We start from the raw sequence: 17834 nt of genomic DNA on the forward strand, positions 1-17834 counted from the left end.
TGATAATCTGCCTTCCAAGTTAACACAGGTGACACTTTCCAGCCTGCAATATGTTTCTACCTGCCAATGCCATATAGATCTTAGATCTGTTATTATAGCACACCACTTTCACAACCAATTTTCCCTTTTAGGGACTTCACTAAGCTTCTGAAACAAATAGGTCAAAAATTACTGTGGCTAAAGCAAGATAAACACTTTTCTCTCATGTAATAGTCCAGAGGTAGGCTGTCTAAGGCCTGTGAGTCAGCTTTGGTTTACATGGTAATTCATGGCCTCGGTTCTTTCTATGTTATTGCTGTTCAGTCTGTTAGGGGTCCCTATTCTCCTGAGTTCAGCTGGCTCACCACCATCACAACTAGGTTCCAGCCTGTGTGAAAGGAGAAAGAGGAAGTAGAGAGCAAGTAGCCTCACTTTAGAATTTACTTAACTTCATCCTGGCCAGGTAGCTCAGTTGGTTAGCATGTCACCTCCCTACACCAAGGTTGTGGATTCTACCCCAGTCAGGGGACATGCAGGGACCAACCAATGAATGCATAAATGAGTGCAACAACAGCAATCAATGCTTCTCTCTGTCTTCCCCCCCTCTTTTTCTCTCTAAAATAAATTTTTTAAAAAGAATGTACTTAACTGATATATTTGTGAGACAAAACTTTCCTAACTTTAATGTCATCATGGAACAAAACTAGTAAAAAGATTTGCAGAAAGTCACAGGTGATACAATTGGAGAAAAAACTTATTTTCTGCAGTTAGCTACTTCATCATCAGATCTCATTATATAATTATTCATTTGAATAGGGCTTTACTTTTTCTGTCCTTTCTGATTCTAACATTTAGTTTTGGTTCTCAGAATAGGCACATTCCAAGTGGCAATTTAAAATATGACATGTAGTATTTACAAGACTGGGCCTTACATATCTTACCATGTTCCCAGTGGTAATCACAATAACACACCCATGCTGAACCTATTAATGTGAATAAAAACTCAATTTGTAACCTAGAGTTATTTACATTTTTCAAGAGAAGCCTCCTGAAAAAGAATGCTTAACCCAAGATACTCTGTGTCTCTCAGATCGTACACTTTTGCCATTCTACCTACGTAACCTAAGCAGCTATACCAAAATGACCTGGACCGAAAACCATTTCATCCATTCTTTATCCGAGTTCTTTTATCTCTCGAGTTCTTTTATCTCTCCCGTGTTCCCCCTTTCTTCTGGACTCAGAGTTGGTCACCTAGGCTCAGGCTCTGAAGGTCTGGTTGCTAAGAGGCAAGACGCTGGGAGGGTGGGGTCGCTGCACTGCGACAAGCCTAGGAGTGAACACCCAGAGGGGGCAGGGGAAGGGCCGTGGTAACCGCTAGCTGCAGCTACTAGTTCGGCTCCCTCCCGCCTGACAGGAGCTCGTCGGTTATTGGCTCGCCCTCTGTGGCGCTGGGCTGCGATTGGTGGGACGCTGTTGGGCCTGGCGCTCCCCCGGCCCGCGGGTGCTGGTTTCCCCGCCGCGCAGGGCGTTGCGTGAGGGCTCGAAGTGAGGGCGGCGGCAGGGCTGCGGGTCAGTTCGCGGGAGCTTCATGGCCGGAGCGCTGACAAAGGTGGCCGCTACAGGTGACCGAGGTGCTGCGAGGGCCGCCGCGGCCCTGTTGAGGTGAGCAAGATGCCTAGGGGTCTCCGGCGCCGGCCCGCGGGCGGGAAGTGCGACGAGGGGCGGTTCCGCTGCCAGACCGCGCGATCCCGCAGCGCGGCCTCCACCCCGGCCGGCCGAGGCCCCCTTGCCCAAACGCCCGCCAGCGCAGCTCGTAGCCCGCTAGCCCTGCCTGCCCCTCATCCTCCCCTCAACCCGTCCCGCCCGCGCACCTGCCGAGGGAGTCCAGCTTCTGTTCCCGCAGCCTCATCCCTCCGCCCGACGCCTTTGTCCCTTCCCTACCGGCTCCGCGCCCGGAGAGTTTCAGCACCTCGGGGGATGAAGGTGGAGCGGGAGACAGAGAGGGCCTGGGGTGCCCCGAGGACGCGCGGCGCAGGGACTCCCTGGGCTGAAGGTTTGCAGGGCTGCGGACTATTCATCCTGGGTTTCTAATGTTATTTTACGTTCTCCTTCCTAACGAAAGCCAACCGTCTCCGCTCGCATTTGAGGTCAGGCTTCTCCCCTGGTGCCGGATGACTCGGTGGTACCTCCCACCAAAGGCCTTCGACCTGCCCGCCCGGCCCCCCTGGCTTCCCACCTTAGCACTGCTTAGGGGAAATTGTCTCTACAGCCCTTCTCAGTTTCAGAAAAGCAAAATCAGATGTCAGTCGGGGACCTATGTTGGTCTTAATTAGTTAGATTGGTCTTACAGATACATTTAAATACACTAAGCTTGTGGGAATGGAGAACATAAAGTACATTCTTAAAATGTGTTGTGTATTAAACAAACAGATTTTTTTTATTTCTGGTAAATACATTTCAATTTAAACATTAACTTTTAAAATATATTTTGTCATGGATAGGGGTAGATTTAGTGATAGTGTAATCTGAGCTTCAAACTTTTCTTTTTGTCACAGTTTTTGATAAGTCTGTACTTTTTTTTCCCCCAGAATGGGGTGCACTATGACATCTGTTCTGAGAGTTTATGTGTTATTAAGGACTATCCATCAATGCTAGGCCTGTCGTACTTACATGCAGACTCGAAGAGATGCTTTCTTGAACATTCATTTAACTGGAATTAATACTGGGCACTGGTTGCTTGCTTGGTATGATTCAGTTGTATAAAGAAAATGTTAACAGAAGAAAATTTTCACATCTAGATGATTTAAATTATTCTTATTTTTAAACATGCATATTATATTTGAAATATACATACAAGTTTTAAGTATTTGAACAGTATTTTTATAAGTTAACAGGTGCCCACACATTGAAGAACACATTAAATATTTTTGGAATTTTATATAATTTTGGGGGGAAAAAAAGCACCCAGTTCCTTGCCCTGAATTCTGTTTTAGACTGTTTTCTACTAAGGCCCAAACAAATGATTAAAAGAATACCCCATGCCCTAACATACTTCTCAAATAATGGAGATAAATTATTTACTGAGCACCTTTTGTGTGCCAGATAGTGTCCTGGGTGCTTTATATATTACTATTTAATCCTTACCATAACTCTAAAGGTAGGTACTATTTTATTTTATTATAGCTGAGACCATTGAAAGTGGTAAAAAGTGGATAAGAATCTAGATGTGACTTTCTACTTATTTTGTCAAGAGTGTACTTCGTTGAAAAGTTGCTGTCTCTTTTATCTGCCACACGATTTGTTTAATCTGAAGATCTCTGGTAGGTAATGTTGCTACTACAAACATATAGTCCATACTGTGTGCTAGGTAGCTCCGTCCATCCTCAAAAGTATGAGGGCTAGCCACTATTTTTTGTTTTACAGATGAGGAAATTGAGGCATAGAAATAAGTAATCTGAACCATATAATACTAAGTGCTAGAACCAGATTGAAAATTTGGGAAATTCGGCTTCAGAGTCTATATTCATATTCACAATGTGATTCTGGCCCATTAACAGGGTTACTCCCTGGTTGCGAAAAAGCTATGATTTTAGAATACTTAATGTTTTTCTTTACTTCTTTTTAACACTCATGCAGATACATGTAGGATAACTTTATTATATCTACCACCTGTTGGTAGATGAAATACTGCTATTTGTGACAACATGGATGGATATTGAGAATATTATGCTAAGTGAAATAAGTCAGTCAGAAAAAAACTAAGAACCATATGATTTCACTCATATGTGGGATATAAAATTGAAACTCATTGAAACTCATAGACACAGACAGACAGCAGCATGGTGGTTACCAGAGGGAAGGGGGTGGGGGGCTAATAAAAGGGTAAAGGGAGACAATTCTGTGGTGACAGAAGATGATTTGACTTTGGGTGGTGGGCACACCATGCAATTTACAGATCATATATCATAGAAATGTATACCTGAAACCTATATGACCCTATGAATCAATGTTACTCCAACAAATTTAGTAAAAAAATATATTTTTTGTATTATACTTTTAATCACATGTTTATCTATCTGTCCATCCTTCTATCCATCCATCCACTAAGTCGTGATATTAAAATACTATTATATTTGAAGAGTTTGAGCTATATATTTTGTGTTAAATCAGTTTTATTTTTCCTTCACATAGTAGTAGATAATTTTTAGGAATGAACTACAACTGATTTATAATGTTCTAAAAACATTTGTAAATAAATCTGTCCTTTCTATCTATAGTTGCAAAAGATGAGTCGTGGATATTCAGAAAACAACAATTTCCTGAACAATAACAACCAAATGGTGTTGGACATGATCCTTTATCCATTAACTGGAATCCATCAGACCATTAACTGGGAAACTGTGGCAAGGCTTGTACCTGGGTTAACACCCAAAGAGGTAAATAACAGTCTCACAAGTCTCTCCTGAAAAAATCAGAAGTGATCAGTTTCTTTATTATTTCTTTTTTTAACCATTTAAAAAAATTATTTTTATTGATTGATATTTAGAGAGAGAGAAGAAGAAGAGGCAGAAGAAGGGAGGAGAGAGAGAAAGAGAAAGAGAGCTGTTGTTCCACTCACTTATGCATTTATTGGTTGCTTCTTGTATGTGCCCTGACTGGAGATTGAACCTGTGACCTTTTGGTGTATCTGGAGGATGCTCTAACCAACTCAGCTACCCAGCTGGGGCAAAAGTTATCAATTTCAAGGAACAAGCAGAGAGAAAAAAGGATCTGTTTTACATGTTTATACAACTGAAAATTCGCTCACAATATCTTAATCAATAGAGGGTTTCCTGTGAAATTATGGGTAGATAAAATTTTTGTAAATAATATTTTACATTATTAAACACCTAATGCTATGAGTAATATTCAACTATTTAAAGGAAAAAAACTTAAAACTCCCAATATTGACTTAAATTATTTTATCATAACATACAATAAACTAAATGAGCTCCAACAGTACTAGGTATAAACACGCCTATACCACCATAAACCTAATTTACATATTATAGACATAAGTAAAAACTAAAAACAACACAGTTCAAACTAATAATGCTTACTTAATGTGATAAGTTTAATGTTTTTCCTGAAATTAAATTGCTGATTATTACACAAATATTGTGCAGTCTGTTGTGGCACAGAATTTTTTGCATTCAGCCATGACTGCCATGTGCCATTCAAAGCCTTCATTCTTTCTCCACTTTTCTCTCTTTAACCTACTAATGAAGCCTTACATTACACAATAACATTACTTGCCTTGCCTTGACACTATTGCACCTCTCCTACAGGTCCCTTCCCTACCTTTATCCTTTTTTAAAATTAGCCTTGGACAATTTAAATGTTTCTTGGCACAATCTTACTTGTAAACAGACAGCAAATAGGCAGTGAAATAATCTGTTATTGTGATGATCTAGAGGATTTTATTAATATTATTATACTCAGAATAAAAACTTAGAATCTAAAAACTTCTATAGGGAACTCTTTGATTTCTGATCATTTGTCAATGAACCCAGGCTTGAGAAACACTGACCTTAGAATTTTTGCTGTTAAAAGGAATCTTGCAGTGGGTGAATCATCTCACAGTTCTAGAAGTAGAAATGATATCAGTGATTTTTCCCAGTATTTTTGAAACTTTTTCACCTCTGCACAACTCATCATATACATTATAAATACTGTGGAATTGGTGAATGAACCAAGTTACACCCTCTTCTTTTTACAGCTGAAAAAAAAAGGAACTGTTCTTATCACTTGCCCTCAGTTATCAGTCTTTGTGAAATGATGTTGAAACTTATGTTTTAGAGTATATTATCACTCCCTAATTTATGCATTATCACCTTTAGGATTTTTACATGTTAGACATTAAAAGTTGAAAAAATAATACACCATCTTTATATCTTTAATATGGGTTTGGCAATTCTAGGATTTGATCTCTTTATGTAATTTTTTGTGACATTTAAAAGTAGGTTTCAGGCATCATAATACCTCACATTATAGACTGTAACATACATCTCCTTAAAATAAGGACAGTATTACATAACCACAGTACCACAATCAAACCTAAGAAAATAACTCTACCATATCATCTAATATCAACTGCATATTCAAAATCACCCAATTGAGGATTTTTTAATTATATTTATTGATTATGCTATTATATTTGTCCTAATTTTTTCCCCTTTGCCCACCTCTACCCAGCACTCCCTACCCCTTTATCCAATCCCCACACCATTGTTCATAATCATGGGTCATTCGTGTAAATTCTTTGGCTACTCCATTTCCTCTACTGTACTATACATCCCTATGGATATTCTGTAACTACCTATTTGTACTACTTAATCTCCACGCCTCTTCACCCATTCCCTCACAGTCCTCTCCCATCTGGCAACCATCAAAGCACTCTTTGTATCCATCATTCTGTTTCTGTTCACTTGTTTGCTTAGTTTGTTTTCTAAATTCAACTGTTGACTGATTTGTATTTATTGCTATTGTATTGTTCATAGTTGTGATCTTCTTTTAAATAAGTCCCTTTAATATTTCATATAATTGTTTGTTGATGTTCTACTGTTGTTTTCCTGTAAATTGTCCTTCATTTCAATTAGTGTATCCTTCATTTCTGACTGGATCTTTTTCATGCTGTTGAGGTCCTCAATAAGTTCCTTGAGCATCCTCATAGCCAGTATTTAACCTTTGCATCTGATAGATTGCTAATCTCCATTTTGTTTAGTTCTTTTTCTGGAGTTTTGATCTGCTCTTTCATTTGGGCCACATTTCTTTGCCTGCTCATTTGGCAGCCTTCCTGTCTATGTTTCTATGTGTTAGGTAGAGCTGCTATGACTCCTTTAATTCCTTCTTGTTTGTAAAGCTATTTTTCAGCTCTTTGATTCTAAATGATAGCTTTGCTGGGTAGAGCAATCTTGGCTGTAGGCACCTGCTTTTCATTACTGAATATTTCTTGCCAATCCCTTCTAGCCTGCAAAGTTTCCATTGAGAAATCAGCTGACAGTCTTGTGGGAACTCTGTGGGTAACTGGTAACTAACTGCTTTCCAGTTGCTGCTTTTAAGATTCTCTCCTTATCTATAACTTTTCCCATATTAATTATAATGTGTCTTGAAGTGGACCTCTTTGTATCCATCTCTTTGGGACTCTCTGTACTTCCTGGGCTTGCATGTCTATGTTCTTCACCAAATTAGAGAAATTTTCTTTCATTATTTTTTCAAATTGGTTTCAAATTTCTTGCTCTATCTCTTCTCCTTCTGGCACCCCGATGATGTAAATGTTGGAATACTTGCAGTTGTCCCAGAGGCTGCTTATAGTACCCTTGGGGTTTTTTTTTATTCTTTTCTCTTCTTGTTCTGATGAGTTGTTTTTCGCTTCCTTATGTTACAAATCATTGATTTGATTCTCAGCTTCATCCATTCTACTGTTGTTTTCCTGTAAATTGTCCTTCATTTCAATTAGTGTATCCTTCATTTCTGACTGGATCTTTTTCATGCTGTTGAGGTCCTCAATAAGTTCCTTGAGCATCCTCATAGCCAGTATTTAACCTTTGCATCTGATAGATTGCTAATCTCCATTTTGTTTAGTTCTTTTTCTGGAGTTTTGATCTGCTCTTTCATTTGGGCCACATTTCTTTGCCTGCTCATTTGGCAGCCTTCCTGTCTATGTTTCTATGTGTTAGGTAGAGCTGCTATGACTCCTTGTCTTAGTATTGTGGCCTAATGTAGTAGGTGTCCTTGTAGGTAGAGTCCAGTGGCACAGCCACCCCTATCACTCAAGCCTGGTACTTGAGATGTGCCCTTCTGAGTACACCCTTCTTTTGTAGTTGAGCATTGATTGATGGTGGCAGGTCAATGGGAGGCAATTACCCAGGCCAGTCAGCTGCAAGGACTGGCTATGACCACTTACCACCAACCTCTGCCCTCTGTGGAGGATCAGCTATGCAGGGGCAGCTTGGGTGTGGTCATAAGTTGAGTGGAACAGAGTCTCAGGAAATCTCCCAGGGCATGGCAAACAGTGTTAGCCAGGTTAGTGGAGCCTCAGATCTGGCACCTGCCTGCTGGCTCTGTGGCTCTGTTTCGGGAGGCTTCAGAAAAGAGACAGTGACCTCTGCCTACCTTTCTGTCTGGGAGAAAATTGTCCCCCCGTTCTTGCCTTGATGCCAGACACTTCAGTTTCTCCCTGTATGCCACTGGTGGCTTTCAAGCTGCTACCCTGATGCTGGAGCTCGGAGGGAGTGAATCTGAGTAAGTCCATGTGCAGGCTGTCTAAGAGGCACTGCTTGGGACTCCAGTAGTTCCTCAAACCCTCGAACTCAAACCCTAGAATTTATACAGCCAGAATTTATGTGAGTTTATCTTTGTGGCACTGGAACCCTGGGCTGGGAGCTTGGTGTGGGGCTGGGACTTCTCAATCCCAAGATATCCCTTCTGAATATTTACCCACTGTACATGTATATGGGACCAGTCTGTTCTGTGTCTGTGCCCCTCCTACCAGTATGAATGGATGTGGTTTCTTTAATTCCATTGTTGTCAGACTTCCATTCAGCTTGATTTCTGAAAGTTCTAAGTGGTGGTTGTATAACATTTTAGTTGTAATTTTGGTGTGGTTGTGTGAGGAGGCGAGTGTGTTTATTTATGCCACCATCTTAACTGAAAGTCGAGGATTTTTTTAACCAAAATACAACTACGTAGTGAATCAGACCATTTTTAAGTAGTATTGATTTTTACATAATTTTTATTACTAAACATAACATGTCCTTAAAGAATACACACCCACAAAGATAATAGCAAAAAATCAGAATTTATTAATTTCACCTCAGCTAAAGTATATATATACCTTATATATATCCTTCCAGATTCTTTTCTATATATGTATGAAATCTTCATGTGGACTTATAACAAATGTACTTTTTTGCTGCATGCTTCTTTACTTAATATATTGTAAATATCTTTATGGGTCAGTTAATTAATAGAATTCTATTACATTGGATGGAGTATACTATTTTATTTGAGCTATATCATAATTTTCTGAACCAGTCCCTTTTGTTGGATAGTTAGGCTATTATTTTCAACTTTTGACTACTACAAATACCACTTTAATAAACATCTTATTTTCCTTTCTTTAGGGGATAGTCTCAGCAGCACAATTGCTTGATCAGGGTGCTTGTGCATTTTTAAGGCTTTGTTACACATTGCCACCAGAAGGGTTACCCATGTTATACTCTAGTCAACATAGCTGAGTGCCTGATCCTTGCACTTTCTATATAAGTATTATTTATGTGTATGTGTCTTCTCAAAATTCTTATATATATATACATATATATATGTATATATATATAATTTTATTTAATTTCAGAGAGGGGGGAAGGGAGGGTAAAAGAGAAGCACAGAGACATCAACATGAGAGAAACATCAGTTGATTGCCTCTTGTATGTACCCCTGCCAGGTACTGAACCTGCAACCCAGGCATGTGTCCTGACCAGGAATCAAACCAGCGACCTTTTACCTCGCAGGACAATGCCCAACCATTCAGGGCTCATTTATATATTTTTTAATAAATGCTGTCTCATTGCCATTTTAATATAACCTTTCTTTAAATCCTGAAGAAGTTAAATGTTTATATTTTTTTGTTCCATGTCCTTTTTCTATTTCTGGATTTGTTACTGGTATAATAATAGTTTTGTGTGTATTAAGTATGTTAACCCTTTATCTAGCTTATTTTTCTGTTTGTTTTCAGCCTATTAAGTTACTATAATAGCCACTTATATTCAAATGTTGAAAAATTTATGTTAAAGTTTATGAATATTTTACTTTGATATCTGCCATTTTCATCATGCTTAGAAAATTCTTCTCACCTGATTTATACCTGTATATTTTTGAGTCTTATAGTTTTAACTCTTATGTTTAGTCTTTTATTTATTTGAGCTAATTTTTATATATGGTGTGAGGTAACCTCATTGTTTTGCAATAGATATGTACTTTTTGCTTAAGAAAGGAGAGAGACGTTGGAGTTCAACCTGATTGTTTTGCACATAGATATGTAATTTTTGCTTAAATACAAAAAAGGTATATTTTAAAATTTTTATAGTTTATTTGCTTTTTAAGCAACCATGTATTCATTTTGAATATCCAGAATTTATAATTTTCTTGTTTTTAAACTATTAGAAATTGCTGTAAGCTTTGTTAAATAAGTCTATTTATATTCAGTTTCCAAATAAGCTATAAACTTTACCTAAAAGACCAAAAGAATCTGTGTTTTAAAAGTTACCTTCCACTTTCTTTGTGTTACAAAAAATAAACTTGTTTTGTAGGAAAAATGGATCCAGTAATACATCATTTATATTCTTTTATCTTCTACATGTGAACCTGTACATATTTCTAATTATGTCCTAGCATGTTTCTCTTTTTTCCCAGACTTTCAACAGTATTTTTTTCAGTACTCATAAACAAATATTTTCTGTTTCTCATTTATCATATTATTTTTATTTAATTTTAAGACTTAGTTTAAAGAGATGAGAATATCAATTACCTAATATTTCAGTCCACATTTACATATCTTTTAAAGCCTTTTAAAAAAACTGTTACTTCCCTTTTCAAAGACTTGAATAGGCATTTGTGGTAGTAACTGTGTAAATAATGCTTCCTGAAAATAGCGCTTAATATCTAGTGGGTACTTGTTAAATATTTGTGTAATAAATGATTGATGCCATACCCAATGCATTATTCATTTAATATGTACATATACATGGTATATATTTTTCTCTTTTTTTTTTTGCATCTCCAAATTACTTAGTCTTCTATGGGATTTACCATCCACTTTAATGTTGATGAGATTTATAAACAGATACTGTAGCAGTGTTGTTTGATCAATACCCACAGTAAGGAAGGCATTTTATGTTATCACCCAGAACACACATAGAAATGACATTTTTGTGAAGGAGTGCTTAGCTTAATGCACTCTTGATATTTTCTAATCTATTCTATTTTATTTTTTCCAGTTGCTAATCTGGACCTTCTCAGTTGATTTCATGACTAACTGATGGGTTAAGGGAAAGCACTGCAGTAGAGCAAACTATGTCCGAATATGTGGCAATGAAGTATTTTGTGCAAGGTGAACCTCATTGTTAGTAGGAAAAAGTCTTTTGTTATTTTAATAGAGAAAGTCTGGTGTCACAAATCAGATACTTTTTGGTTTAGTTTCCATTGAAGGTTAGAATTTAGTCTTATTCCTGGTGGAAACTCAATATAAAACTATTATCCATTGTTTACTAAATTATTTAAATTGTCAATTGATCATAACAGCAGACCACAGGGAAATATGGCTGATAAAGGCATTCTTCATTTTTCTACAAGAGCATAAATATACTATGCCTTTGGGTGGTTTTTAATCAATAAAATCAATCAATAAAAAATAAATATAGTTACAGAAAAGTATCTTCAAATATCTCAATAGTACGCAAAACTATATATCCTCATTTTTTTAGTTTTGTATTTTTTATTATTTTTTTAAAGATTTTATTTATTTATTTTTAGAGAGGGAAGAGAGAGAAACATCAATGTGTGGTTGCTGGGGGCTGTGGCCTGCAATCCAGGCATGTACCATGACTGGGAATCGAACCTGCGACATTTTGGTTCACAGCCCATGCTCAATCCACTGAGCTATGCCAGCCAGGGCTTAGATCCTCATTTTTAAATTACAAAAACTCCCAGACCCACATTTTCTTCTTTTTATATTGTTACAGTGCGCAAAAAGGTTTGAGGAACTGAAGAGCAGTGGAAGTTCACCTGTTGACAACCAGTATAGTCTCCTAATGGCTGGAGAGAACCCTGTAGAAACTTTGGCAACATATATCAAATCCTCACTTCTTGATACACAGGGAGAATTTCAGGAGACTTCAGTTGGTCAGGATGCAGTTTCCAAAACAGGTAAGGTTTTAAAGCAAAATGCAGTGTTTGTCCTTTAATTCTACAAAATATTATACATTCCAGTCATCTTTTCTTTCTTTATTTAAAGGCAAATATAAACAGTAATAGAGAAATCTATTAGTATTTGTATCGTTTTAAATTTTAGAAATTTGTCTTTTCTATATTTGAAAAAAAATTTAAATGTTAATATACAGGTGAAATACTTTTACCAAAAAAGCTCTTTACCAAAATTTACTTCTCCAATCTGTTAGCCTACTAATGTCATAAATTTTGGAATTTGACCTATACGTTTTACTTAAATTGTTTCTTTGTTTTTGTTTTTGTTTGTTTGTTTGTCACTAAGAGAATCTTGCTTGTTTCTTGTGTTAATTTTTTTGCAGCTACCCTTTATTGCAGTCAACAACGGCTTTAAATGACACAGTGGCAGGGCTGAAGAGATGTTTCCACGATTGCTTTGGAAATAACAACTGGTTTTAGCAATCCTTGCAGGGAATTATTTCAGTCTGAGCAGCAGCAGTCAGAGTATTGATATAAAACTTTACTTCAGGAAGAGAAATTTATACTGTTAGCTTTGAGCATTTGACCCTGTCTGTACATACCACATCAGTATTTATTTTTAACTTCATTATAATATTAGCAATTTGTTATCCCTTTTTTGTACTGTTTCTTCCATAGACCTTTGGAAATATTGAGGGGTATGCCACCTGACCAAGTACCATCTTAACTAGCCTTGAAAACCATGCATTTACAGTATAACCATTCAATAAGTGAAAACTATTCTGAGCTAGAAATGCTAACCTACCCCCTTTGTTTTTGTATGTGTTTGTTTCTGTATTTAAGGAAGACATAGTATAGCTTCCACAAGGAATTGTTCTTCAGAAAGTGAAAATTGTACTACTCGTAATGGTGGAGAAAAGACTGAAGAATCTGAAGGGTAGGAGGCTGGTTCTTTGCTAGATAAGATTTAATATGAATATCAACTTAATATATGATTGGTGATTGTATACATCAATTACCATAATTTAGGAAATACCACATTACACAATTGCTAAAATAATTGAAATCAGTTTAGTTCATGTATTGAACTATAAATAATTGTTTAATAGCTAAACATATGACTTATTTGTGTTATTTATAAATTGGACTAGTTTTTCATTTAAAAGATTCACTTTTATTTTGTGAATATTAGAAACAACATCTATTAACATAAAACTTTAAAAGTAAATTTTAAAGTCCAAAGAAAAATCTGTCATTGGTTCTCCATCTCTATTTTAAAAAACTGGGTATGTATTTTAGAATGATATATTTGAATATAATAAAAATTAGAGTACATCTTTCAATATATTACAAGTTTTGATAGTTTTGTATTATTTTGTGTATTTTACATACAATAAACTGAACATATTTTAAGTATTCACTTTGATGAGTTTCCACAAATGGGCTCACCAAGTAACCATCATCCAAATGAAGATATAGAACATTTTCATTGTCTCTGGAAGTTCCTTTGTGTATTTTCAGTTTAGATAGTTCTTTTATAACAGATTTTTTAACATGATTTTTAAAAGATTTTATTTATTCATTTTTAGACAGAGGGGAAGGGTGGGAGAAAAGAGGGAGAGAAACGTCAAAGTGTGGTTGCCTCTCACACGCCTTCTATTGGGGACCCAGCCAGCAACTCAGCATGTGCCCTGACTGGAAATGGAACCAGTGACCCTTTGGTTTGCAGATTGGTGCTCAATCACTCAATCCACTGAACCACACCAGCCAGGGCTAACAACTTTATTACCATATAATTTATATACCATAACTTTTACGTTTTTTGAAAAGGTTCCAGAGATGGATGGTAGTGATGATTGCACAACAATGTGAATGTACTTAATGTCACTGGACTTTACACTTAAAATGGCTAAGATGGCAAATTTTATGTTATGTATATTTTCCATGGTAAAAAAAAAATCACCCTTTTAAAGTAATTTTTTTGTTTATTCACATATATTTTTTATATTTTTTTAACTGACAGGTTTGTTTGTATGGCAGAAAAATTTCATCAGATAATTTCTCTACTGGAATTACCTAGTATTGTGGTCCAAAAAGCCACACAAACTTTATGTTTCATTGTAACAGTGATTACCTGTTAATATTTTGACCATAATTTCTTTGGAAGAACAATTTGCCAAGAGTTAAATTCCTTTGACTTTAACAGACTGTTGATTAATGATCCCTTTTCTGGTAGCTCAATTTTATTTAAAATGTAATTAGTTAACTAATTAATTAATTACTTTTAATTTTGAAATGCACTTGACATTCAGTATTATTTTTTCAATTGCAGTTGATAGTCAGTATTATTTTATATTTGTTTCAGGTGCATGGCATACTGGTTAGAACAAATGTAATTTTTTAATTAGAAATTTATCAAGTTGAATTAAACACACATTAAATTCCTACTGTAGGACAGTGTATCTCTTCCTATTTAATATTTTCCTTTTGTAATGACATGAAGGCACTTGTGGATCACACTAATGATTCTTTTTGAGGTAATATAAATTTCAAAGGATAGTAAATTCAAGGAATATATATCATTTCAAAGCAATCATTCTGGTATATTGTCTAAACTTATCAAATTATTTTTTAAATATATAAATAACCACATTCTAGTCTTCAGAATTCTTTAACTATATTTACTGATTTATATTTATTGAATGTCTTGCAAACTTTCTTGCTGTTAAAAATGAGTAAGTTGTCATGATAATTTTTAATTCTTTAATGAATAATTTTAACATTTTTTTCTACTTATAACTAGTAGGAAAATTTTAGTATTTAACTTTATCTCCTTCCCAGGCCCATAGCCATGTAAAAGTGCTGTTTTATGTTCATGACAAGAATTAGAATGTATTATTTGATTTTTTTTGGTGAATTGATATTGTTCTCTAAAACTTTATAATTATAACTTGAAAATAATATACAGAGTCTGGCACAAATAATGCCCCCTTTTGTTACAAAATATTTTATTACAAAATTGTAAGCATGTAATTCTGTAACATAACAATATCGCACTCAAGCACACCATATGACATTTTAGGTAAAATGTTCAAATTAAAACTATAAATTATTATACCCATATTATTACCATACCAACCACACTCAACCAGGTGTTACTTCTGCCAGACCCTGTATTTAAACCCTGTAAATTATGAGTCCCATAGTAAAAACTTTTATTTGTTTTATTAAGTCAGTAGTTTAACTAAAGTTATTCCTAATCTAAGATATAGATCAGATTAGCAAGACACTTAAATCCTATACTACTGATTTGTGGTCAGACCTTCAAAAACATGTCAATATGCTTGGCTCCTCTTCTAAAACTCTTAATAATTTCATTTTTTTATAACATTTTTTATGAAGGCCAAACATGGTGATCCATGTATGTGATGAAGCAAAAAATTTGAAAGAAGATTTTATTTGCCCACGAGATCTTTTGATATCAGAAATGAAGTACTTTGCTGAATATTTATCTATGGATGCCCAGCGCTGGGAGGAGGTGGACATTTCAGTTCATTGTGACGTTCAGATTTTCAACTGGTTGATAAAATACGTTAAAAGGAACACTAAGGAGAATAAAGATTGTGAGATGCCTACTTTAGGTAAAAGACAATCTATTACTTATTTTGTAATAATTACACTTATGCATCACCTGGTAGTTGCATCAGGCCAAACATGAAATGTGGAAAATTGCCTGAACATTAGCATTAATACTCGGATTAGTAATTGCCATTTAGGAAAGTGATATCTCATCTTTTCTAGTAAATTATAATGAATTTATGGCAAATGGACAGGTCTCTAGATCAGCAGTTCTTACTGTGTGGTCCATGTATCACTGGAGTCCTGGAGGATCCTTTTAAAGAATCTACCAGGCCAAGACAATTTGCATAATAATACACAAGATGTTATTTGTCTTTATATGTTGACATTTGTTCAGGTGCAGAAATAAAGGAGGGCAAAACTTGCAGTTTTAGCACACGTCAAAGCCAGGACACCACCAGACTGTGCTAGTGGTCACTGTATTCTTCAGCACCATGTGCTCATAGTAAGAAGGAAAAAAAGAAAATCCCGGTTCACTTAAGAATGTCCTTGATGAAGCAGTACAAATTTTAATTATACTAAGTCTTGACCCTTGAGTTTACATCTTTCTCATATTCTGTGAGGTGACACAGGAAGTGCACTTCTGCTACACACCCAAGTACTATGTGAGGAAAAACACTTGTGCAGTTGTTTGAGTTGTAAGCTAACCTAGTTGCTTTTTTAAAAAAGGAGAACCATTTTCACTTGAAAGAATGACTGACAGACAAATTATGGTTATTCAGACTTAGGCATTTGGCAGATATTTTCTTGAAAATGAATTAAGTGAGCTGGTCAGCTAAAGGGAAACAATTGCTAGTATTTGTTGCCAATAGTAAAATTCAAGCTTTCAAGTGAGAATTAAAGTTTGGAAGTCTTATATGTATCTTCACGTGCTTGACAATTTCTTAATATTTAAAGTCTTTTTTGATGAGACTTGTGATTTTTTAAATATATTGTACAATGAAATGTTTCAGCCTTTGCAAGATTTACCTAACTCATTGAACGAATATTTTCCAAATGACCAATGCATGATGCAATCATGCACAGGATAAAGATTCAAATCACAGGATAAATCAATGGATTTTGAGGTAACATTATGAAAAAGTTCATTGATATAATTTCAGATCCCATTCCAACTAACCTTAAGGAAGTACCATTTGTCAAGTTTTGATGTAACATCAAAGACTTACCCACATATTGAATGTAGAACCAGATATGAGAATCCAGGGGTCTTCTATTAAGTCAGACATTGAAGAAATTTGCAAAAAATGTCAAACAGTGCTATTCTTCTCTATAATTTTTTTCATTTTGGAAAATATAGTTATTTTTCATAAAAATATGTGAACACATAATGTTTATTTTTCTTTTTAAATGAATTAATAAATATGTTTTCTGTTTTAATTTCTAATATAGTAAATACTAACAGATATAATCCATATAAACAAAAGCTCTTTAGGAGTCTCAGTTTTTAAGATTGCAAAGGGGTCTTGAGAGCAAAAGTTTGAGAACCAGTATTCTAGATGAAAACAATAACAATTACTAAGTAATCTTTCATTGCGCATAGAGTTGTACAGGAACTCTCACTAGTGGGTTAATAAAGTCTTTCCATGCACTAGAATTGCTATTTATAGTAGAACTAAAATATTTCTAAATTCTCATTAGTAAATGAATCTATTCAGACAGTATAAAATTATCTGAGGAAATTTATAATTTATTACATTTTAATGATGAAATTTAATGGAAAAGGCTGCTAGTCTAGTGATCCTTAAATAAAAATGACAAGATTGCTAAATCAAGCATTTCAGTCAATCAGAGTCCAGAGATTTCAGACCATCCAGATATATGTACATGTGAAGTAAAAATCAAAATATGTAGAGAGAAAAAAACTATTGTTTGATCCAGCAAATTTATATGTATAGCAAAGGTAAAAGAAGTGGATCAAAACTAGTCACTGTAATCCTTGACTTTAAACTAGTGAATAGAAATGTAAACTTTTTTTAAAAAAATATTTTATTTATTTATTTTTAGAGAGGGAAGGGAGGGAGATAGAGAGAGAGAGAGAAACATCAATGTGCGGTTGCTGGGGATCATGGCCTGCAACCCAGGCATGTACCCTGGCTGGGAATCGAACCTGGGACACTTTGGTTCCCAGCCCGCGCTCAATCCACTGAGCTACGCCAGCCAGGGCGAAATGTAAACTTTTATAAAAAGCAATGTTTATTCTAACCTAATGACTACCAAAATGCTTAATTAAATTTCTGAAAATCCACACATTG

General features: G+C 35.4%; 1 protein-coding gene across 4 annotated transcripts in view; it reads left to right on the forward strand.

Moving 5' to 3' along the window:
* Positions 1-1409: 1409 nt before the first annotated feature.
* The window catches only part of KIAA1841 (KIAA1841 ortholog), a 60427-nt gene continuing 44002 nt past the window's right edge, over positions 1410-17834 (forward strand). Inside the window, exons 1-5 of one of the 4 annotated variants that reach the window (XR_004903675.1) lie at positions 1410-1641; positions 4257-4415; positions 11760-11943; positions 12784-12877; positions 15343-15581. Coding sequence is in view for 3 of the 4 variants with exons in the window: in XM_028516758.2 (XP_028372559.1) it covers positions 4266-4415; positions 11760-11943; positions 12784-12877; positions 15343-15581 (667 nt within the window). In the remaining variant the exon portion in view is untranslated. Of the gene's footprint in view, positions 1642-1813; positions 2063-4256; positions 4416-11759; positions 11944-12783; positions 12878-15342; positions 15582-17834 lie in introns of those variants that run through there. The other 3 variants (XM_028516758.2, XM_036028006.1, XM_036028007.1) reach the window with 3 other exon arrangements.

This window comes from Phyllostomus discolor, chromosome 6, assembly GCF_004126475.2.
Source record: "Phyllostomus discolor isolate MPI-MPIP mPhyDis1 chromosome 6, mPhyDis1.pri.v3, whole genome shotgun sequence".
NCBI classification, from domain to species: Eukaryota; Metazoa; Chordata; class Mammalia; order Chiroptera; family Phyllostomidae; genus Phyllostomus; species Phyllostomus discolor.